Here is a 25,135-nt window from a genome sequence, read left to right on the forward strand (position 1 = left end):
ATATTTTATTTGAACCAAATAGTATTGCCTCATTGCTATTATACCTATGTATTTTAAGTAATTTTAATTAATTTTAGTAGTTATTGTTCACTTAGTTTTATTTTTATTACCACAATAAAATCTGATTACTTGATTAATCCTCAAAATAATCAATTGATTACTCTATTACCAAAATAACTGTTAGTGAGTGACTGCCCTTATACATATATAGATTTGTTTTTTAATTGGCATTAAATTTACATTGTATTGTTGAAGACACAAAGCACAATACATCCATTCAGGAAAGCAGATGCTGTTTAAATCTTCGTTATTTAAGATGTGGGTTGTTATGCTTTGAGAATCTTGCAGATTATCTGGCAAAACTAAAGCCGTAGCAAAATTCTTTATCATCTTTACTGACGCTTTCTCTTAGGAGGGAGGAGCGGCAAACAAATTGGAAGATGAAAGTGTTAATGGACAGAACAAAGGCTTGTGAAACTGATGAAATATGGATGAGGGCCTGTCAGAAAAACATGAACACATATCATGTGAAGAGTCCTTGGGTCTAGCTGAAAGTCTTTCATACCCAAGACAAAAACTGATTGCTAATGAACTCTTCCACACTTTAATCCCTGATTAGATTCACCATGCACCATGTTTTCAGAATGTCAAGTTATGTCTTACTGTTTGATGCTCAGGATTTTTACTTACTACTTGTACTCTTGTATTTATGCTAATGAATTTTTGTCTGTTCATTATTTCGAGGCTGTTTTTCACCCAGTAGTAATTAGTTCATACACATTCAGGTTATGTTATCCTTTTAATAATAACAAGATCCATGTATTTTTTTCTTTCTTTTCTATAAATACTTTGCTGGAGGGTGTTCATGTTAAAATATGTCTGAGGGTTTGTTTGAAATGTTTCCACAAAATAATGTTACAAGAAGAACAATATGCAGGAATAAAAGCCTGTCCTAGTTTTTTTTTTTTTTTTCGTTGTAATACGGAGGTGCTGTACCACCACCAGAGGTGTCTATCAATCTTCCAACACCTGACGCATGGTGCAGATGCCGGTGCAAGGTAGTTTTGGCTTGAATATGAAATCCCACTCTGTTTCCTGGCATTCTGTCTTCCTGCTAGCCAAACTCTGGGTCTTAACATGGTATAATGACTAAGCAACTGGAGGCCAAATTGGGAAGATGTGAATAGTGCTTTGGAATAGAATATGCAGTGTATCTGTGGCATGTTGCCAACTCAGATTATTTGATGCAGATGACTAATTTAAATTTATAGCTGTATATTTATTTTTCAGCACCATCTGTTGGATTTTTACAACTTAACACATTATATCTTGGTATACCTTTAGAAGTGGTGCTGGAAAATGGTGTAACTTTATTGGTATTTTCAGGGCCGGATTTACCTCATGCTGAGGCATAGGCAAAATATTTTTTTTGCCGCAAAAAATTTGGTACCAAATATGCTACTTTTGACGAAATGGAAAAACTTAATTTTTAAAAACATAATTTAAACACTGTGTTGTCGAAGTTTATATTGTGGTATTATATTTGATCATATTCTTGCGTGTGTCATTGTACAATTAACATTTTACCTAAATCAACCTCATGAAGTTACAAAGGTTTTGACTTGCGAATGTCAGACATAGACTGTGCTTTTTTCTGTCATTAGAATGACCTGAGGCAGTACGTTTTTTTTTTTTTTTTTTTTTTTTTTTTTTCTGAACTTGCTGGTTATGAAGTTTATTGTAGCTATGTGTATCAGTTTCTGTCATCTGATTTGTCCAAACCTCATGTTATAAAAGATGAAGTGCTATGCACTTAAACAGCATCAATGCCTTGATTCATTTTTTTTTGAAAAATCCAACCTTTAAGGACACCAATTTTCTTTGTGAATGAATAATGTATCGTAAATAAATAAATGTTCTTCCTTAAAATACAGGGTGCATAAGTTTGGACACCCCTACAGTATGTTAAATTCCCATAGAGGCAGGCAGATTTTTATTTTTAAAGGCCAGTTACTTCATGGATCTAGGATACTATGCATCCTGATAAAGTTCCCTTGGCCTTTGGAATTAAAATAGCCCCACATCATAACATAGCCTTCACCATATCTAGAGATTGGCATGGAGTACTTTCCATAAGATCATTTTAATTTTGGCAAATTCCGTTTTTTCCGTTTTAATTTTTGGGAATTCAGGGTTTTTATTTTTACCTTTTACTGTAATTTTATTCGTAAAAAGAGTGTTTTTAATGTTAATGATTAAAATGTACACAAATAAAATAGGAATGACCCTAAATTTATTGAGGTAACAAACAAAATTCTCATTTTAAGAGATGTTAAATGTGGTTTGGTTTGTTTACATTAGTGAATATTAGGCTAACTAACATGAACCACGAGCAATACATTTGTTACTGTATTTATTCATCTTTGTTAATCTTAGTTAACCCTAACCCTGTATTTTTATTATGTTACTTCACACAGTACATTAGCTAACTAATGTTAACAAATACAACTTTTCATTTAAATAATGTAGGCTACTAAATGGTGAAATTAACATTAATAAAGATTAATAAATGCTGTAGAAGTGCAGTTTATTAATAGTTAATGTTAACTGATGTAGTTAACTAGAGTTTAATAAATGGAACCTTATTGTAAAGTGTTACCGATTTTGTTATACACCGAACCGATTCAGTGTTGGACAGATCAGTTGTTTTAACCATTCATTAAAGTGAATCGGTTCAAAGGAGTCATTAGTTCGCGAATCGGACGTATCCTTAGCAGACTTGTACGCGATGTGTGATTATCCCGGCAGTTTTAGGACATCGCACAAGATTTGTCAACACAGAAAACATTTCATCATTGGATAGGTTTTGTTTAGTTTATTGAAAGTGTTTTTTATGTCAGCTGAATGGGCGGAACGCTTTTCAGAGAAGGAAAGGTAAAAAAGTTTTTTTTTTTTTTGCACAATTCACACACAGCGGTAGCCTAATTCAGGAAAAAAAAAAAAAAGTTTTTTCTAGTCTAAAACTTTCTAGACTAGAGCAATTAAATGATCTTGTTCCCCCTTTTTTGTTACATATATATGGCTAAAATGTGCCTAATAATATTTCTATAGGCTAATGAAATAATATCGGCATTATCATTTTTTTTTTAATTAGGCTATTTTTGGTGCCCCCTCAGCACTTGCTGCCCTACGCACAGCGCGTGATGCGCGTGGTGGGAGCGGCGGCGCTGGTCTGAGCGCACCAATCTTGCACTTCTATCTACTCCTCAACCAGACCACCTAGAGACTTCGGGTTTTCGGCATTATGTTAAGGAAGGTATAATCTCGGGAACGCACAAAAAAAAATCCAGGAAAAGATTTACTATCTCTTAGTGTTGTGATCCCATGAGGTGAGAAAATTGCGCTAAAACACTCACCGAGTTTTTATTACTTGTTTTTTTTATGAGGCTACAGACTAGCTACTGAAGATTTAAGCCTAAATAACTGATTTCCCGGTAATATAGTGTCCTACTCTGCCCCTCCTCATGATGATATATTTGCAGCTGTTTCTATAGAAAAATGATGTGTCACTCGTACGAGTGCGCCCAAATATGCACGTTCGCACGCCGAAATATTTACTCGCATGTGCGAGTGAAATGGGCGCACTGTAGAGCCCTGTATATATATATATATATATATATATATATATACAGGGCTTGACATTAACACCCGCCAACCCGCCAAATGCGGGTGGATTTTGCTCGTGGCGGGTAACACAGTCACTCCAACTAGCCACTTTGGCGGGTTGAATAATTGTAGTCTTTTCAAAAGGCATCTGAAATAAGTGTGACACTACGACACTACAACTCCCATAGGGCTGTCAACGAATATTCTAAATTCGAATATATATTCGAATAGTTTTAAAAAACAGAATTTCGAAGGTGAAAATTAATATTCGAATGTGGAAAAACGCCCGCGGTAGCAGAGGTGCGGCTGTCTGCTTTGCGAGTGGGTGCGCTGCCTGAGGGGTCAGGGACAAGTCATTTTATTAAACGTTAAACAGAAACATTACTAAAGTGTAGGCTACTGTACTGACTGAATAGATAGGCTATTGCATGAATAAGGTAGGTTTGATACAGCAGTTTCATGCACTGCAGGCTTCCACTGGTTTGATTATTTACCGTTTCATGTCAAGGAAAAGTTCCATGTTTACCACTGCACAGCACGCTCGGAGCATTCAATGTCGATTATATATACTGTAAAACTTCAATTAATGTTAATAATATTTGTTTCAATCAGTGAATGAAGCCTAGCTGCTATATAAGAGTCGCGACCTTAAATGGCTTGCATAAAACTCTTGATCAGCACTCAACATTCGCTTATTGTTGTTGTTCATTTTTAAACTGTTATGCACAGAGCGCGTGACGCCTCATTCGCGCCGCAAGACCTCCAGACGCGCGTAAACGCGTCTTTACACTCGCGCCAGATGCTCTATTCGCGTTTGGTGTTGAGGGTGAGGGCTAGAGAGAGAAAGAGTGCCTGCGAGTGAGCGAGCGAGAGTGAGTGAGGTCTGCGGTCTTGGCCATTAGGGTGCTTTCACATCTGTAGATCGGTTCATTTGGTCCGGACCAAGGGAGAAAAATTATACTTTGTAGCATTTTTCAGGCGTTTTGGTTTCTTTTCACACCACACTTATCGCTCTAGTCCGGATCAGTTTATGAAACGAACCAAAATGCAGTCATGTGACAACATCCACATCACTCGTTGGCAAGATGGGTCTTGAACGTATTTTCATAACTGCACTTCGATTGTCAGAATTAACGTGCGGGAAAATTCCAACAGAACTCCCAGGAATTAAACAAAGAGGAGGAAAATCCGGCAGACAACACGCCACTTTTTACTATGGAGAGACGACTGCGTGGTCTGATTGTATCCCTAGTCATAGTTTATTATACAGTTTGTCCAAAGCGAGGATGCGGCTTAAAAAAAAATGTTTTATTCAATGCACGCGGCGAGTCATTTAAGGAGGAGGCGACGCGTGCATAACACGCCACTGTTTACTATGGAGAGACGACTGCGTGGGCTGATTGTATCCTTGGTCATATGTTATTATAGTTTACACCACTTTAGACAAACAATAATATTTGAGAATGAAGCGAGGATGCGGCTGTTAATAATTTCTATAAGGCTCTGTCTGCACCTCCTCACAAATCCAATTTTATCCGCGAGTGCAAACTGTCAACAAACATTTCTCCTCATCCCATAATCACAGCGCAGCTGACTACGGCAACTGGTTTAGTCCAAAAATGCGCATTTCTTTGGCAGTTGGTTCTGTTCGAGGTCGGATCACGTTCTCACCACAAACGAACCGCTCCAGAGTTCGTTTCGAAGCGTACCGAGACCACCTCTTCGAGCAGGTCTCGGTACGCTTGTTTGGTCCGCTTTTGGTGCGCACCCGAGTGCGATTGCCGCATTCACACCTGCCCAAACGAACCGCACCAATGGGGAAAACGAACTCTAGTGCGATTCAACCGAACTAAATGAGGCAGGTGTGAAAGCACCCTTAGTTGATTTCCTTGTTTTCGTGTAGGTAATACGTTGTCAAATATGTTTAAACTTAAATAAACTACCACCTATACAAGTAGTTATGTCTCTTTGTATTAATTTGTCCTGTTATTGACGTAATGCGCGTCATTGACAAAATGCGCAACCAGATGTTCGAATAGTTCGAATATAAGCTATGTGGTTTTTTTTAGAGGGAATATTCGAAGGTAATTTTTGAGCAATTTTGACAGCCCTAATGAGTATTGTCGCTAGTGACAGACAACAAAGAACCTGCTGGAGTTATGTCGTATGCCGGTGGAGCAATGTGGCGACATAATACATAATACATGGTTTTATTTTAAAAAAGGAGCTTTACACACAACCTTATCAGAGCTAATGATAATGACCTGTATTGTTATATATTTATGTAGTCTTGATTTGGGTGTATACAGTGGTTTTACATTTAAAAGGGTTGTAAATCTAGTTCAAGTACATTTTAGCACGCCATAGTCAACTTTTATCAGGTAATTTCACAACAACAAAAATGTGGCTAGTAAAAATGCTGTGTGGCTAGTAACTTTGGAAAACCACTAGCCACATTGGCTAGTGAGCAAAAAAGTTAATGTCAAGCCCTGTATATATATATATATATATATATATATATATACAGTGTTTCCCACAGAATTAGATTCTATTTAATATCTAATTAAAGATATTAATTGGGGGGGGGTAATTAAGTTAAATATATATATATATATATATAAAAAAAAAAAAATATATATATATATATATATATATATATATATATATCATATATTTTTATTGACAAGTACACATTCCCATTGCCAACACTTAGTGTCAGATAACTTAAAGACTTTGCCATTGCTATTTCTATGCTATGACTGCTCCACAGACTTTTTGTTGCAAATTTTGCTCACACACAAACCTGGAACTGGACACACACACACACACACACACACACACACACACACACACACACACACACACACACACACACACACACACACACACACACACACACACACACACACAAACTTACTGACACACTCAAACACAGGCTCACACACTCAAACACAGGCTCACACACACTCACACATTCAAAAAGACTCACACACACAGATTCAAACACAGACACACACTCACACACACTCAGACCCAAACACAGACTCAGACACACACAGGCTCACACACATACACCAAACTGGACCTGGAAGTGGACACACACAGACTCAGACACACACACACACGCACCTGGAGATTGAGGTGGACAAAAACCAACACACACCAACCTGAACCTGGAGATAATAATAATATAATGTCTAGTCTGGTGGCTGTGATATGAACCTACCAACGTCCGTTGCAATGAGATTTAGAATGACTGATCGCGAGAGGAACAAATTACGTTTTAGTCGTATAACATCGGTTAATGGAAACGCCGTCATTTCGCAATTTAATTAATTGATATTTGGAAGAAGAAAAAAATCGCAAAAGTTTTGCGCGAATCTGTAATGAAACGCGACCGCGCTTAACATCTAGACAACTTCTCAGAGTTATGTTGAGCAACTGTGTTCATTATACTAACCATTCAACTCCGGATTGATTCTGGAATCTTCGCTGGGGGAATAAGCATTAAGCACCGGCAACAATCCGCCCTCTACATGCTCATGTTTTGATTCAGATCGTGCGGGAAGAGAAGGAGGAGCTAGTCGTGCCTCCATTGTCAGTTTGTGAGAGAGAGGGGGAGCAAGCAGCGCGAATAAAATACAATTTTACCCATATTAAATAGTTAAAAAATCTGAATCAATCCGTGGCGGTCAGCATTGATATGTGGCGGGCCGCCACAAATTAATGAATGTATGGGAAACCCTGATATATATATATATATATATATATATATATATATATATATATATATATATATATATATATATATATATATATATATATATATATATATATATATATATATATATATATATATATATATATATATATATATATATATATGTGTGTGTGTGTGTGTGTGTGTGTGTGTGTGTGTGTGTGTGTGTGTGTGTGTTACCATGAGTATATAATGTGTGTGTGCTGCTTTAGTAAAGAAAACGTTCTTGTTTGCAAACAAGCAGAGACGGTCCAAACTGCATGCAGAACTCTATTCAAGATTAAGGCAGGGTGGAGTTATGAGGTTTGCTTGTTAGTTTGAGGAGCCAATGAAGTTACAAGGTTTAGTCGCAAGATCTTTAAAATACTTTTCATTGGTTAAATATTTACTGATTTACAAAACCCACTGACAGACGTAAATGGTGACCAATAGTAATGATTTGTGGAGAGGAAAAAAATATATAAAGGAGATAGAAGGTTCCTGCCTGACAGCGACCAATATTTTACATTTTATTAATATATAAAGTAATTATCTTACAGAGTTTTAGCATTAGAGTGAAATAATATTAATATAAACAATTCTCCCCGTTGTAATTGTGTGAGCATAGACACATGCCTAGAATGCCAATGCATAAATCCTGCATGGCCTTTTTTTTTTTTTTTTTTTTTTTTTTTTTTACTATACAGTGTAATCACCATGGGAACATCTCAGAGTAAAACTGGTAGTTGTGAAAAATATGATACACCGGTGTTTTGCCATATGAGAAGTTTATCTATGCATCATCTTTTTACTCTTTTAATTCATTTTATAACTGTGTCATATATCTATTTTAATTTCTTTTATAACTGTTTTAATTTTCCTTGCTTTTATTTTGCGATTATTGTAATTCCTTTCTGTAAAGCACTTTGAATTGCCATAGTGTATGAAATGTGCTATATAAATAAACTTGCCTTGCCTTGCCTATATTTTGAGCTATATTTTAGAAATGTGCATAAACATTACCCCCTATGGTAATGACATAATTCTGTCTTTCTTCTAGCAGTCAAAACTCTACCAAGCTAGCTAGCCATGCAGTAAATAAGTATTGACAAAACCGCAGAACAACTTAAGAACAGTTTGCAGCATGTGCAGGATTTAATGTGTTGAATAAATTGGTCTTTTCCTTATGAACCATTTTTCCTTTCAATTACATTGTCAGATTGAAAAATCTACAAGACAAAATTCAACTCAGTGCTCGGTTGCCATTGGGGTTCTTCTAAAATGTGTCTCAGCATGAAAGTGTCTATGTGCTACCAAACAGTCTTTGACTGGCTTTAATTTGTGTGTCCTTATGGCATGCAGACTGGTGTTATTTCTAAAGGTGCTTCTGCTTTCCCCTTGATGAATTCTCCAACAACTACACTACTTGTTTAAAAAGGTAAATTAGTGAGTATTAGAAACTGCAGCGTCATCATGTTTGAGGAAATAAAGAGATTATGTTTTAGGTAAAACTGAGTCCTATTCAAGTGAATAAACTTGGATGTGGTGTGTGGAACAGCCCTCAGTATTGATTTGGTCATCTACTCTTTAACTCACTTTTGATGTGAAAACATAAAGCAAACCCTGAAGGAGACACATCTCAGCCAACAGTCCTTTACCAGTGGAGTGTGGGTCCTTTTACAGTAATGAGTCTTGAAAGCTTTCTCTATTTGCCATTTATTTTCCCCCTGTGCTTACCCATGAGTAGATCTTGATGTTTTCCTCTGGCCAAATGACAGTGAGGTTTGGAACATCATGTGCTTGTTGTGCTTAGAGCTAAATTGTGGCTCTCTACATCTATTGCTGTGACAGTTCAACCCCAATCTGAGTTTACTTCACTCTTTTAGTCTACCTCCATCATGTAATAACCTTACCCAAGACTCCCATAAGGACTGGAATCAAAAGTACTTAACAGTATACTTCGGGTCAGATTAGTCCACAAGTGTAATTTCTTCAAATGCAACCCCACTAGTTGTTGCTATGCATCACAATGCCCCCCCCCCCCCATCACAATGTCACTTTAGGGGCTCTGTAGAAAACAGTTACAGAAACAGCCTTTCAGGATTCTATGATAAATAGAAAGTTCAAAAGAAAAGCTTTTACAATGTCACAAAAATTATATTTAAAATAAATGTTTTTACTGCCACTTTTGATCAATACAACACATCATTCATTGCTGAATAAAAGAAAACAGAAAAATATATATATATATTTTGTAATGTGAATATTATTATTATTTTTTTTTTTTAAATCAATTGATAGCTCCTGACTATTGCACTGGCAGGCAAAATTGTATACAGACAAATTTGCATATTTAGTGTTTGCTGGTGTTATGGGAAACTGAAAGGAAATTATGGATAGAATTGTTGTCAAAGAGTTTGAAGAGAAATGAGTATGTTTGTATTTGCACACTCTCCAGGTGCTGCATCATTCTCAATATTTCTCAATAGTTCCATCTGTCTCTTTCGATCTCTCCATGTCTTTTTTCGCATTTACTCTCTTGAGGGGAGAAATAGGAGGACTGGGTTAATAAGATTCTCTCAGGCAATCTTCAAACACAAGGTGACATATCACATTCATCTGATTCGTCAGATCTGTTTCATCCAGGTCCATGTGTCATTTTTTTTTTATAAGTCTAAGAAAAGCAGACAGGAAATAGTTTACCTCTTTAAGAGGAAAGGCTTTCAATGCAGATTATTCCAGTGCCATTCTGTTCTTCATTTGCACACTTTGCCTCTTGCCTCTGTGTTGAGGATGAAGTTCAATTACCCTCTTGTCAAACAACATCATTTTCAGGTAAACTGAGCCGTGAATTGATTTGGCCCACTCTGAAAGCTGGGCTGTCAAATCCAAGTAATTGATGGGTTTGTGATTTGTGGCTCCACACTCACTTAACACCAACCACAGTAATTATTTATTGGCCTGTGCATATGATGGGTGCTGCCAATCGCTTCACTCAGTCTGCTCCAGTGCTCTCTTTTATGGTAATTTTTTTACTTTTTAGTTTTTCTTCACAATTCATAAATGTTCTAGTCTGTCCAAGGATTGTAAACTCAGATAGGTGAACCATGAAATATAAAAATGTATAAGGATAAAGGCACAGATCTTTCACTTTGATTCAATACAGCCATCTTATTCTCTTACAATACTGTGATTGCAGAACAATGTGATTGTGTACAAAATTAAAAAACACCCCCCCCCCACACTCTTCTCTTTCAGAGCCGGAAACATGCAAACAAAGTGCGTCTGTATTACATGTTGCATCCAGTAGATGGGGGATGTCCAGCTAAGAAGCTCAGAACAGATGATGTGAGTATTTTATAGAAATTACACCCTATTATGTGTTCATAACTGCACTTGCTTTTTTTTTATCCCAGCATATATTCACATTATAGCTGTAGTCATACCTCCTGCCCTGAACCATTCTTTGAAAAGATCAGGGTGGTGAACATTTTCTTTTAATGAGCTTTCTAGCCAATGCTCTCCACAGCCAACCTTTTTCACAGTAATGTGCTTCATGAACCCCAGCCATTAAAGCACTTCATTTTGTTCACACATCCAAACATTTAATTAAATAGACTCAAGTTTTCTTGTGTAGTCAAGATGCAAACATCTTTTGAAATCTCTAATACATTTTAATAAAACAGTAATACATTTTAATTAAAAAGAAGCACCCTGCATCTGTGGACAGTTTTGCTGTTATTAATGTATCGCATTTCCTGCCATGGAATATATCTGGATATGTCTATATATTTACTCAACATACAGCCATTATTGTCAAAATAGCTGGCAACAAAAGTGAGTACAGCCTAAATGAACATTTCAAAACTGTATCCAAATTGTCAATATTTTGTCAGTATTTTGTGGACCATTGTAAATCTATCATTGCCTTAATCCTCCTGGCCATGGAATTCACCAGAGCTGCACAGGTTGTTGCTGGGACCCTCTTCCACTCCTCCATAATGACATCACAGAGCTCATGTTGGACACATCGCACTTCTCCACCTTCTGCTTGAAGACGCCTCACAGGTGCTCAATAGGGTTCAGGTCTGGAGACATACTTGGCCACTTCATCACCTTCAGCTTTAGCTTCTTCAGCAAGGCAGTTGCCATCTTGGCGGTGTGTTTCGTTATCATGCCGTTCGGCCCAGTTTCTGAAGGGAGGGCATCATGATCTGCTTCAGAATGTCACAGTACATGTTGGAATCCATGTTTTCCTCAATGAAGGGCAGCTCCCCAGAACCAGCAGCACTCATGCAGCCCCAGTCCATGATGCTACCAACACCATGCTTGACTGTAGGCAAGACACAATTTTCTTGGTACTCCTCACCAGGGCATCGCCACACATTCTGGACACCATCTTAGCCAAACAAGTTTATCTTAGTCTCATCAGACCACAGGCATGGTTCCAGTAATAAATGGTCTTGGACAGGTTGCTTTCAACAAACTGTTTGCGGGCTTTCTTGTGAGCCAGCTTCAGAAGGGCTTCCTTCTGGGACGATGGCCATGCAAACCAACTTGTTGCAGTGTGCGGTGTATGGCCTGAGCATTGACAAGCTGATCTTCCGCTTCTGCAACCTCTAAAGCAATCCTGGCTGCACACATGCATCTGTTTTTTGAAGCCAGCTTCTGCACCCGACACACAGCACGAGGATTTGACTTCTTTGATTGACCCTTGCAAGGCCTGTTACGAGTGGAACCCGTCTTGGAAAACCTCTGTATGACCCTGGCCTGTACTGTTACTCAGTTTCAGGGTGTTACCAGTCTTATACCCTAGGTCAACTTTGTGGAGAGCAACAATTCTCAAATCCTTAGAGAGTTCTTTGCCATGAGGTGCCATGTTGAACATCCTGTGGTCAGTATGAGAGAATTGTACTCAAAGCTCAAATCTGAACTGCTATAATACAAGATACAACAATTTGTATGGTCCTGTCAAGCAGACAAAAACATGAACATGAAGAATAGGAGATGTGGCTTTGCATGGTTAAACGACGTACAGCTGTTATCACTTAGGGTGTACTCACTTTTTTTGCCAGCTATTTTGACAATAATGGCTGTATGTTGAGTTATTTTCAGAGGACAGTACATATATACTGCTATATAAGCAGCACATTGACTACTCTAAAATATATCCAAGTTTCATTTCTATAGTATTGTGACTTGAGTAGATATACTAAAATTTGAGGGGTGTACTCACTTTTGTGAGGTACTATAGGCATTGTTCATGTAGGACATGTTCTTTCATTTAAAAAGAGCAAGATGGAGCACAACTGAATAAAAATGAGCCATTGATGCATACTGTATCTACACGACCAATTAAAAAAAAGAACAACTTAAAGAGATAATTTCATGTATATTTTTTATAGCTGGGAGTATTTGATTGTGTTTATGAGTGAAATCATAGCCAGTTTCCCTAAAATCAAGTGTATTTGCAGAGTTTATAGGAGAGCTCTGGCAACCCTGCTCTACAGTTTGGTTGTCTGTGAGTTCTTATAGTGACTGGTAGTGCTCTGTTGATGTATAAATATAGTGGTGTGGTGACTCAAGAGTTGTAGCACGTCAATCCATCTTATCATCATAAGGAGACAACAGCTTGACAAGTGTGAAATATGTTTTGATCCATCTGGTTTTGTGTTGCATTGTCACTGAGTTAAAAGGTGTTGCTGCGTTTAAGCTTGGGTTTGTAGATTTTGAATGAAGGCAAGTTAAATTCAAGAAACAAATAAACAAGAAAGTTTCATTCAAGTCTAACTAAACTCTCAACTTCAGCCATCCTCTGAGATGAGTCTTGCTGAGATGATAGTCTGTCTGCAGTTCTTCTCGCAGTAGGATAAAGCAAGCTTCTGCTTTATTGCAGTGTTATAGGGCTATTCACACAACACGAGGGGTTCACAAGCATAAGGTTGTGTGAATGTTGCTGGGATCAGCCTTTTTGCATTCTCTGATGTGCAGAGAATGTATATAATGCCTGTGGTTTTTGCAGATGTTATGTTATTTAGACTGCCTCCAAACAGACCAACAAAGCTCTCACCACAGGAGGCCGAATGCACATCTAAATGTTTATGTGGGAGTCAGAGATTGCAAATTCTTAGCCATCGGTTATGTGATGCAGTTAGAATTAAATGATATTGAACACTGTATACTGTATGTTTCATTGATTATTCCATATGGTCACAGTAATTGAATGCATCATTAGACAAGGCATTGAGGTGAGGACACTGGAAGAGAACTGCGCTTATTCGCAGCAGTAAGGTGATTAGTATTTGATTATCGTGTAGGGAACATCCACCTTCAATGGCCAGATTTCAAAAGACCATGTGCTGCTTTTTCAACTGAACTTTAACTCTTAGTTTGTATCAGATCGATAGTAACAACGAACATAATAGTCATCGATCTCCATGTCGTGTCAATAGGCTGCAGACAAACTAGACTTTGTGCAAGTTGGAAGCTGATGTTAATGAAGTAGAAATATGGACATGTCTTGTCAATGAATACAAATCATAGGCCAAAATCTAAAAAAAAATTCTGAAAACTTTTCTGGCAGTGCAAAAAAAAAATTAGAGTACATTTGCGAGACCAAGTTAGAGTGTTTTCAGACCTGTAGATTACATTTTAAGATGAAGAGGTGTTGAACTGTGATAATTAATGTGCTCACCCACAGAATTAGTCATTGCTGCTTTTTACGTAATGCATTTTACATTACAAATTATTATTATAGCTTGGTTTGTTGGTTCATTAGGTTGGATTGCGCTCCAGAGGTTGTTTTTAATCAGAGCAAGACGATCTTCTTCAGCTGATCTTGTACATAATATTTTGGTGTGAATCCGAGCATGATTGCCTTTTTTATATATGCCCAAACAAAACCGAGCTAAGAAAGAAAATCCGCCAGGTTACAAAATAATCACTCCAAATGAGCAAGGTGTAAAACCTTTCAGGGTTGTTTTCAAATAATCATATGACTCCAGAAGACTTGGAATATGCTGTAGCATGTGAATATAAACCACTTTTATGATACTTTTACAATATATATATTTATTTGTGGGGAGAGTGAACTGTTAAATTAAGTCTTAGTTTGAGTTAATTAATTTACCCTAAACTTTCAAATTTTTCCCACTAAATGTTGAGTTAATCCTCTTACGCTCTCTTATCATTTATCAGTTAATGTACTTCTGAAAATCAATATTAAAAAAAAATTTTTGTGATTACCTTTTCGCTGTCATTAACCTAAAAACGTGAAAACTCAGGAGTCAGAAGGCATTCAGTCAAAATCAGCACTTTTCACAGTGGGACTGAGGGAGTAGAGTTGAAAACAGAGAGCAATTATTTTTCCACTACATTGCCCTTTCTGATATTTATAGATCAATGAACTTTACAAGGCTACTGTTGTGTGTATGCTGCTCTCAGATATTGTTGTAATGTTTTTGAGACTGCAGCAAGAAAAGAAAAAAACCTGAAAGTTTTGTGCCAGCAGTTTTACTCGGAAAAAGCTTAGATCTAATGATTTTCTTGATCTCATCAATCACCTCAAGCCATTCTTTAAAAAAAAACACGCAAGAACTTTTCAACAGTTTAAGTGTTAAGTGTAATGTTGAAATGTCAATACTTAACTTACTTAATTTAATTATAATGTCAACCTGTCCAACTGTACCTGTCAGTCAGTGCTACACACAAAGTGCATTTTCTTTAAGTTTCTTTTTTTCCCCCAGAAAAAAGAACGCTCTTTTCTCAGAGCGTAGGATTGTGTAAGAGTAAACTGGCCCTTGATCAGTGTGTAGAAGCAAAATCCACCTGCATTAAAAGTCATTGAGCAGCCAAGTTCTAACAAGCTGTCCTTTGCTCTCTCAACGCCTAATAAAGCGGCAGCAGATCGTACAGGAGATCACTGACCACATCCATCTGCTTAACACAAATCAGCTGTCGGCGGCAGCTACTAATAGCTACATGGTCCCCTAAGGACACTCTAAAAATCTCTCCCCAAGTCTCTAGCGCTGTAACTCTATGCAGGGGCCGTGGTGGAGGATACAATTAGCAGCCTGGGACAACTTCTGCACTGATCGAATAGCCCATTGGATACTTACTCCTATTTAATTAGCGGTGATTTAAATCAACCCCTGCTGGGGCTCCAGTTTCCATGGGAGAGGAGGCAGGCGGAGAGCGTGTGGAGGACCAGAAAGAAAGTAGAGAGTAGAAAGTGAGCTGGAACTCGAGCCTCGATCTACAGCTTTTGTTCTCTAGTCTTGGTTTCACTCGGTTAAAGACAGATCAGTGACTGTGTGTGCAATGTCCGGACAACATGAGACTGATATAGCAGTTTAGTGTCCTATTTACATTTACATTTGAGTTTACGTTTCATTCGAATGCTGTTTGTGTATTAGCAGAACTAATTTAATAAATGGGCAATCAGGGTTCCACTTGCATCAATAATCACAATGTGTATTTTAAAGGTATAAAAAAAAACAAACACTTATGTTAAGCATAAACTTGGCTTTGTTTAGACCTGCTCTTCTGCTGCATTTATACATTTATATTTGTTTCATTCATTTTAGTTTTGATTGTTTTAGTAATTTTGTGATGTGCTTTTGTCATTTTTATTAATTTTATTTAACATTTATGTTTAGCTTTAATTTAATTTAATTTAATTGTAGTACTCCAAATTAAAGGTATTTGCCAGGGGATAATGTAAGTGCACCAGTAAGTGCAGTGCCAAGTTTGACGTTGTTTGGATGAGAAATGCAAAAGATATGTTAAAGGGGTGGTTCGGGATTTTTGACATCGGACCTCATTTTTAAGTCAGCCTGGTTGTTATTCATCAGTGGAGACATTTTTTAAAAAAAATTATCCAGTCCTTATATTTGGATAGTTAGCCGATGCTAGGCTAGCACGAGTCAATAGGTATATGTTAGCCAGCCATTAAAAACCGTTTTACCCACTCCACAGTGCACCAAACGCAAATCAATTATAACACTAGACTATCGATGTATATGTCCGTTGAGAGAATAATGTTAGAAATCAAACTTACCTTTCATCACATTGCATTAGTTATAATTTGTTCCCTGTAATCATAAGCCTTTGTCTACAGCAGCAGCGGAGTTATATTGATTACCTAGGCAACCGAGTGAGCCGGTCCACACATGATGCAAGAGTACCGGCATTTACCTGCCGCAGGCACACTGTGTGTTTACTTTTTGCCGCATTACTAACCGGAGCATAGTAAAATTCCGCAGCTGCTGGGAAACTAGTTCCTTTGGGATCATTGAGATGAAAGGTAATGTTTGATTTCTAACATTATTCTCTCAACGGACATATACATCGATAGTCTAGTGTTATAATTGATTTGCGTTTGGTGCACTGTGGAGTGGGTAAAACGGTTTTTAATGGCTGGCTAACATATACCTATTGACTCGCGCTAGCCTAGCATCGGCTAACTATCCAAATATAAGGACTGGATAATTTTTTTAAAAAAATGTCTCCACTGATGAATAACAACCAGGCTGACTTAAAAATGAGGTCCGATGTCAAAAATCCCGAACCACCCCTTTAAATATCAGTAAAAGAAGCACTTAGAAGGTTGTGGTTTAAAAATAAACATTCTGACATTAACACACTGTCAGCTACAATGTTTACTTCTGAATAATATAGTATAAATGTGATAAATCCATTTTGATTAATTTGAGTAAAAAATGTTTTCTTTACCAAGAAAGTGGCAAGATGAAAACCACTATTTTCTGTTTCAAACTTTCACATAACATCTTTAGGTTATAACAACATAAATAATTCAAATCCAGATTTTGATTTTCAAAGATTTATTATAAAAACAGATTATTTTTTCCCAAAAATGCAATAAACTCATGACGGTTTTTTTTTTTAAATGCAATTAACGTTAATCCATTGAATCAATATGAAAGTTATTTTTCATATTGAAACTGTTGAAAATACACAACAAAGTAAGTTGATCCACATATGACAGCCTCTGAACTCAGTCAATACTAATCTTATATTTAGCACGTAGGCTAACGTTACTGGACTAAACATTACTGGACTAAACATAGGCGCTACATTCAATAAGCCATCGCTAAGAAATACATTCTGAACTTTTTTGACGGCAATCAGCTATAAAATTGCTTGGTCCTGCTCGGTTTTCGTTGACTTTGAGTACAAGAATTGAAAGTTTTTTTAAAAGATCCCCTGGGGTTAACGTGTCAGCGTGACAGAAGTTTGATGCTGTCGTGTGAGAACAATCAACAGTCGGCATTTCTCTTCCTCCCGCGTGCCTCATCTTCTTAATCTCCTCACGTAAATGATTAGATTTCGATGGCTTACGTTTCTTCCCTACGGCAGAATCCACCACAGGTTCATCAATGCCGTCAAATGTGTTAATTTTTTTTGTTTGTTTGTTGATCAAAAAGTGCAAAGTAGATAAGGAAAACTAGGATGCCGGGTGTATTCAAAGCGCCACCTTTAGTGTTTACAATGCGTGGAATGGTGCGCTGTGATTGGTTGTGCAGATTGATGGCATTCTGCAGAGAAAGGAGACTGGCGTTTGTCGCGGTTTGGAAAGAAAGGGAGAAAACATGACAGAATAACACGGCGGGGGGTGTGTGTGTGGCGAGCTGTACCTCCGGGTAACGGTGCAAAAATAAATAAATAAAGAAGCGTCGACGCAAAAAATATGACGTTGACGCGACGCACCGCTACAGCACTAATATATATTTTTCATAGTTTAAGTTAACAGTAACAACACGCTTTGATTTGCTCACTTGACATATAGTTTTAGTAGTTTTGTTGACAATCCAGAAATGTTATTTTTTGACTATTTTATTTTGAGAAACATTGCTCTATCCACTTGCTGCGTCGAGACACATTGAATACCGTTTCATTTTCATATTCATTTAAACCACAACTTTAAGCTAAACTTTTAAAAACTTGAAGTGTACACTACAGTTTTTTTGACTCACTGTGTTTTTTTTATATACAGTGAGGATAATAAGTATTTGAACACCCTGCTATTTTGCAAGTTCTCCCACTTGGAAATCATGGAGGGATCTGAAATTGTCATCGTAGGTGCATGTCCACTGTGAGAGACATAATCAAAAAAAAAAAAAAAATCCAGAAATCACAATATATGATGTTTTAACTATTTATTTGTATAATACAGCTGCAAATAAGTATTTGAACACCTGTCTATCAGCTAGAATTCTGACCCTCAAAGACCTGTTAGTCTGCTAGTCATGGGGGTGGTAGCATCATGCTTGGGTGTTTTTCTGCACATGGGACAGGGCGACTGCACTGTATTAAGGAGAGGATGACCGGGGCCATGTATTGCGAGATTTTGGGGAACAACCTCCTTCCCTCAGTTAGAGCATTGAAGATGGGTCGAGGCTGGGTCTTCCAACATGACAATGACCCGAAGCACACAGCCAGGATAACCAAGGAGTGGCTCTGTAAGAAGCATATCAAGGTTCTGGCGTGGCCAAGCCAGTCTCCAGACCTAAACCCAATAGAGAATATTTGGAGGGAGCTCAAACTCTGTGTTTCTCAGCGACAGCCCAGAAACCTGACTGATCTAGAGAAGATCTGTGTGGAGGAGTGGGCCAAAATCCGTCCTGCAGTGTGTGCAAACCTGGTGAAAAACTACAGGAAACGTTTGACCTCTGTAATTGCAAACAAAGGCTACTGTACCAAATATTAACATTGATTTTCTCAGGTGTTCAAATACTTATTTGCAGCTGTATCATACAAATAAATAGTTACAAAATCATACATTGTGATTTCTGGATTTTTTTTTTTAGATTATGTCTCTCACAGTGGACATGCACCTACGATGACAATTTCAGACCCCTCCATGATTTCTAAGTGGGAGAACTTGCAAAATAGCAGGGTGTTCAAATACTTATTTTCCTCACTGTATATATATAATCTTTTTTCCTCCAATATTTTAATGATTAAGATTAAAAAGATAAGTCACTGTCTGGCCAACTGAGATTTCGCTATGGAGGTAAAGGTTAGGATCATAATTCATACTAGGATCATACTACAGCACACCGTCTTACAAATGACGTGAATGTGAACTGAGTAATTGATAATACAATTATGATTATTGTATTTACATTATGAGTATTGTTTTATTTTGTAAACTATCCAAAGATGCACACAATTCTCAAATATAAAGTTTAAAATTGCTACAGTAACATCAATATAAGAACAAAATGTATGCAAGTTATGCAACTTAAATTGGATACACAGGAGTAGAGTAGTCAAAAATGCATGTTAAACTCACAGCATATGCAGTGATGATGAAGCTCGCAGCATTTACTGTGAACGGCACCGCTCTGAGACGCGAATTATGAGCTTCAACTATTTCCTGATTCTGTTTTCTGTTTGATAGATGCTTTGACAAATGCTTTTGCCAAAGCAACGGCGCAAAATACAATGTTAGAGTTTTTTTTTTTAGGTTTGTTTAGGTTTAAAAAACTGTTGTTGGACAGATAAAAATATTGCAAGTCATCATTGTAATTAAATCAGAAGTAGACTTTTGATATAGAGGATAATCAATCAATTCAAATTGATTATTTCAAATTGATTAATTATCAAGCAGGAATTTGTAAAGGCTATTATTCACCTGTATGTACTTGAAGTCTTTGACGCAGACAGAGACAGAGTTTTAATCTTTGGTTTGCATAAATTACATACAAAAGTGTAACCTTTACTAGTCGATTTATGTGAAATAACAACTCGCTTCTATATGTCCTTAACATAATCATCAGACCATCTTTTCTCAGTCAACTGTAATGCCGCGAGATGCGTGATATAACAATAGATGGCGGTAATGCACATTTAGTTTGTGATCTAATAAGACGACGATTCTGCTTCGCTGCATTGCAGGTTTGGCAAAACAGAATGTAGTTTTTGGTTGCGCTACACTGCTACTTGCTGGAAAAAGTAGTTAGCTACTTGAAAAGCTACACTGTTTTAAAAGAAAAATCAATTGAGCTACTGAAAAAAAAAGTTGTTAAGTTAGTAACGTCGCTACTTGTACTAACTCTGGTACATTTTCCATCAGTTTTCTAGTATCTTGGTATAGTATTTAACTTTAACTGGTCCGAAACGCTGATGTACAGGACACTGGTTTGAACCTAAACCTTAAGGGACAAATTTGTAAGAACTAAATATATGTATGGCCTGCAAGATAAGTGTCTCAAATACGGGGAAACCTGACTGATGCGATGTGAACTGACAGCACTGTGCTTGTCATGGTTGGCATGGCATCTTGTTCTCATGGAGACCAGACTGAGTCATGGGATCTCTGACCTTTTTTTGTGTTCTGTCATGACGCACTGGAAAAAAGGAAGCAAATGCAGGCGATCTCAAGAATGTATGTTTATTAAACACTTAAACACAGAAGTTCAGACGCAGGCAGATGGTGAGGGTCAGACGGCTGAAGCAGGGTGGCGCAGGGACTAGATGGTCGCGATGAATCCGGCGGTGAAACGGCGTGAAGGTGAAGACAGGATCCAGACACGAAGAACACACAGCACAGGACTCCAGGAAGAAACCAACTCACGGGAAACAGGAAACACAGCACAAACATCGACCAACGATCTGACAATGAGAGAAGAATTCAGTGAGTCTTTAAAGGAACTGGAGATGAGTGGCAGCTGGCGCCGAGCTGATTACAGATGAGATGATTGACTGATAATTGATACGGTGACACACACACACACACACACACGCACATGGCACACAGACAACAATAACAAATGCACGAGACAAGCAGGAAGCAGCGCACTCTTGAACCGTGACATGTTCTGTCTGAAATTGAACATGTAGTAAACCATAAGAAATATAAGTGAATAATCATTGTGAATATACCTGCTCCAGTTAAAAGCACATTGTTCTTGTGACATTGGTTTTGGGGATTCTGATACCATGAAGGAGTAGCAATGCTTCACAACTGTAGAATCATATATTGTGTAAACAGAATTAAACCTCAAAAGGTTTTTACACTAAAGCAATCTCCGCAAAGCCCCCAGAGCACTTTCACCAGCAACTACTGCCTGCGAGCCTCAGACAGTGTACACTGCTGACCTGAGGTCTTTCATTGTTCACAATTTTTTTTTCTTAAAGGCAAACAGGCCTCAGTATCAGATCTAAAACCTAAAAATAACAAAACAGAGAAAATAGCATAGAATCTAGCATTTGAAAGAAAGTTATGAAGGGTAAAAGGATTTTTGCATTTTGTTTGGAGATGTATTGTTGCTCTTATGGTGGTACTATGTATATTTAAGATATGATGCAATGTGTATTTTGTCATGAATTTTTTACATTGTTACCAATACATCATTGCCCTTGTGGCAGTATGTATGTATGTATGTGTGTGTGTATGTATGTATGTATATATATGTATGTATATGTATAAATGTATATGTATGTATGTATGTATGTATATGTGTGCGTGTGTGTATGTATGTATATTTATATATGTATATGCAGATTAAATGCTTTTTTTTTTTTATTTGTGGCAGTTTCATTTATGTGTGTGTAATATTTGTTATGTACGGTTGTTCATTTTAATTTGAATTATTTGTGGCATATTCAGCCAGTTTTATATATACTTTATATATACTTTTTTTATATATACTTTTATATATATTTATATATACATACAGGATCCTTTCCTTCAGGGACTCACTGATCCTCTGTGTACATTGTCATATCTCCTTCTCTCTTCTTGGTACTTGGATGGCTATTACAAATTCAACATCTTTTTCCCCACAGGCTGGTTCTGCTGTTCCAATCAGATGGTTATCAACTTCCTGATTATTCCATCAAAGCCCTGATGAACCCTGTCAGACTCTTAACAGTTCTGTCTCTGCTTAGTTGGGCAATAGGCAGTCATTTGTCACTTTGAAATGACTTTATACAATACTTTAGAGATATGCAAAATGCAGGCCCGCCTATTGCACAAATTAAGCACTAAAATATTAAACAAACTGATTTCAGCTTTCAACTCTAAACTCAGTTTGAGTTATATGATCTCAAAATGATACACAGTAAGTTGGACATGCTGTAGCATGTGTGCAACCACAAAATGAACATAATGGAAAGTGTTTACCAAGATCTGCATAGTGTATATGAGTCGGTGTCTTAAATGTTAAAGGGATAGTTCACCTAAAAATGAAAATGATTTACTTCCACTCAAGCCTTCCTAGATATATATATAAAAAAATGTCCTGGCTCTTCCAGACTTTATAATGGCAGTTAATGGAGGATGATATTTTGAAGCCCCAAAAAATTGCATCCATCCATCATAAAAGTAATCCATTCAGCTCCATGGGGTTTAATAAAGGCCTTCTGAAGCGAAGCGATGCGTTTGTGTAAGAAAAATATACATTTTTATAACTTTATCAATTAAAATAACTAGCTTCTGGCAGATGGCCTACACAAGTCGACTAACGCCAGAAGAGTAACACTTGATGATATATGATGTAGGATGTAGGAGTAGTGAAAGCTTTGACACCTCTTGCGGTTCAAACAAATAGGGCTGGGCAACAAACTCAAGCTCCTCCAACATTTCTCTTTAAAAAATCTAATTTTAGACTTTTAATTTCGTGGAGTACTTTTATGAAGGATATCGGATGCACTTTTTTGGCCTTCAAAATCATATCCTCCATTCCCTGCCATTATAAAGCTTGGTAGAGCCAGGACATTTTTTAATTTAACTCTGATTGTATTCGTCTGAAAGAAGAAAGTAATATACACCTACACTGTAAAAAATTACATGATTCATATGTTTTTACATTGCTTTAACTCATCAAAATAAGTTAAGCAATTTTAAAACTTTTTATGTTATGCAAGATTCAACTCATTTTTTAAGTCAGTTTAATGCAATTTAAGTTGAAGTGACTTACACATCCAAGTTTATTATACGTAAAAATGTAGGCAGCAACTTTCTTTTACAGTGTAAAATGGCTTGAGGGTGAGTAAATTCATTTTTGGGTGAACTATCCCTTTAACCAACATTATTGTTTATCCATTGGAGAAAAGGTAACAGTATAGTTAGATTTTCCCATGATTTTATTCTCAGCAGTTGTCAGAAATTAGTGAACAACAGCATGAAGTTCATTTAAGAGTATGAAAATGATACTATACTGTAAAATGAAGTGTCAACCGACAGCAGTAATCAAAACAAGACCATTAACAATAGCAGGGCCATTAACAAAAGTTGGAACATATGCAAAAACATGGAAGTCCCTCTCAATTGAAGAACTCAGAGGATATAAGGGTATACATTAACCTAATATGGATTAATGGATTCACATTTGTTGCATGAGAGGCTTTATGCTTTGGCAACACATTCTTCGTCATTTTTTGTCATTCCAATAAAGTGAATTGAATCGAAACATAATATTGCTTTCTAAATAATTATACAGATTATCATTAAAGGAAGAAAACTGATTTTGATGTTGAAATGAAATGTTACAAAGGGTCATGGTGGAGGAAAATTACGGGATGGGAGGAAAAAAGGCAAACTTGTTCTCAAAACCTTTTGCATAAAGTTTCTCGGGGAATGCAAAACTTTGCTCATGTGTCATGTACTGTACTGGTCCCACTCTCAATCTCGTTTTACTCTCCCTCCTTTATTTTCTGTCTCCTCTCAGCTGTCTCTATCATTAGCTAAAACCCAAAATGGAATAATGCTCTAAACTGAGTAGAGTTGGCGAAGGTTATTCATGGGAAAAGATTAGCATCGCTGAAGCTGATGATTGTTGAATGCAAAGAAGCTTAATTGTTGTGTGTAAATGGGCTGCATTAGAAAACAAGCATTCATCAAGCATTAATCTAATTAAGAGTAGGAAAATAATTATAGGGAGCGTTCTGTGTACCCAGGTCATAGTTGCATTTCTTTGACATGCCGTGTTTGTTTATTTTCAGTTAGTGATGTGTGTAATATAAAATATTCTCTCCTCTCCCACTGTAATATGTAGGGACAACAATAAGTAAGACATTTGCTTGTTGCTTCCTCTGAAGTGTGCTCTGCTGATGAATTAGCCCAGTTTTGTTTGAACAATGGTGAATCTAGTGGCATTAAAAATTACACATTATACCTTAAATCTTTAACATTGAGATTTTTTAGTGTAAAAAAAGTTAACTTTTTACTTTCTTTGGTAATGACATAGCAAGTTTACAGAATTGCACAAGTCTACTAAAAAAATTCACAAAGAAGGGAAAGTAGCGTGGCATGGAGTTTATAACAGTCTTCTGAAGATACAAACCTTTTATACCCTGATTGTTTTCAGCAATTGAAGTTGCAATAATATTGTTATTATTGTAAAGCTCTGGGGAAGACACTATGTTTTGTGTTGACGGAGAAATGAATTTGCTGTTTTCAGATAAAAAAAAGAGATTATTTTATTGCATGAATGAAAAAGACACATGCGTTTTGCTGGGGAGCAATGCGTCTTTCTAAGTGACAGGCTGTGAATTGCTGTGTAGACGTATATTCAGATGTGTAATTATCTTCAGCTTTGCACATGGCTTTAGAATAAGTGAGCCGCACATATCTGACAAATCACATTGGAGATTAAATCTGGAGGGATACAGCCGAGTCAGGGGTTTTGTGTTGCATTTTCTTATAGAAGATTCCTGGACGTCATTTTTCTGTTCAACATATATTGTTCATGCACATACATA

The 25,135-nt window shown here is 37.0% G+C and overlaps 1 protein-coding gene across 1 annotated transcript in view; it reads left to right on the forward strand.

The window, feature by feature from the left end:
- zmat4a (zinc finger, matrin-type 4a) overlaps positions 1-25,135 on the forward strand; it is a 115,880-nt gene that overhangs the window by 50,416 nt on the left and 40,329 nt on the right. Inside the window, exon 3 of the mRNA XM_081365479.1 lies at positions 10,664-10,753. Within this exon, the coding sequence (XP_081221605.1) occupies positions 10,664-10,753 (90 nt within the window). The remainder of the gene's footprint in view (positions 1-10,663; positions 10,754-25,135) is intronic.

The sequence above is a fragment of the Scardinius erythrophthalmus genome (assembly GCF_964197995.2).
Source record: "Scardinius erythrophthalmus genome assembly, chromosome: 5".
NCBI lineage: Eukaryota > Metazoa > Chordata > Actinopteri > Cypriniformes > Leuciscidae > Scardinius > Scardinius erythrophthalmus.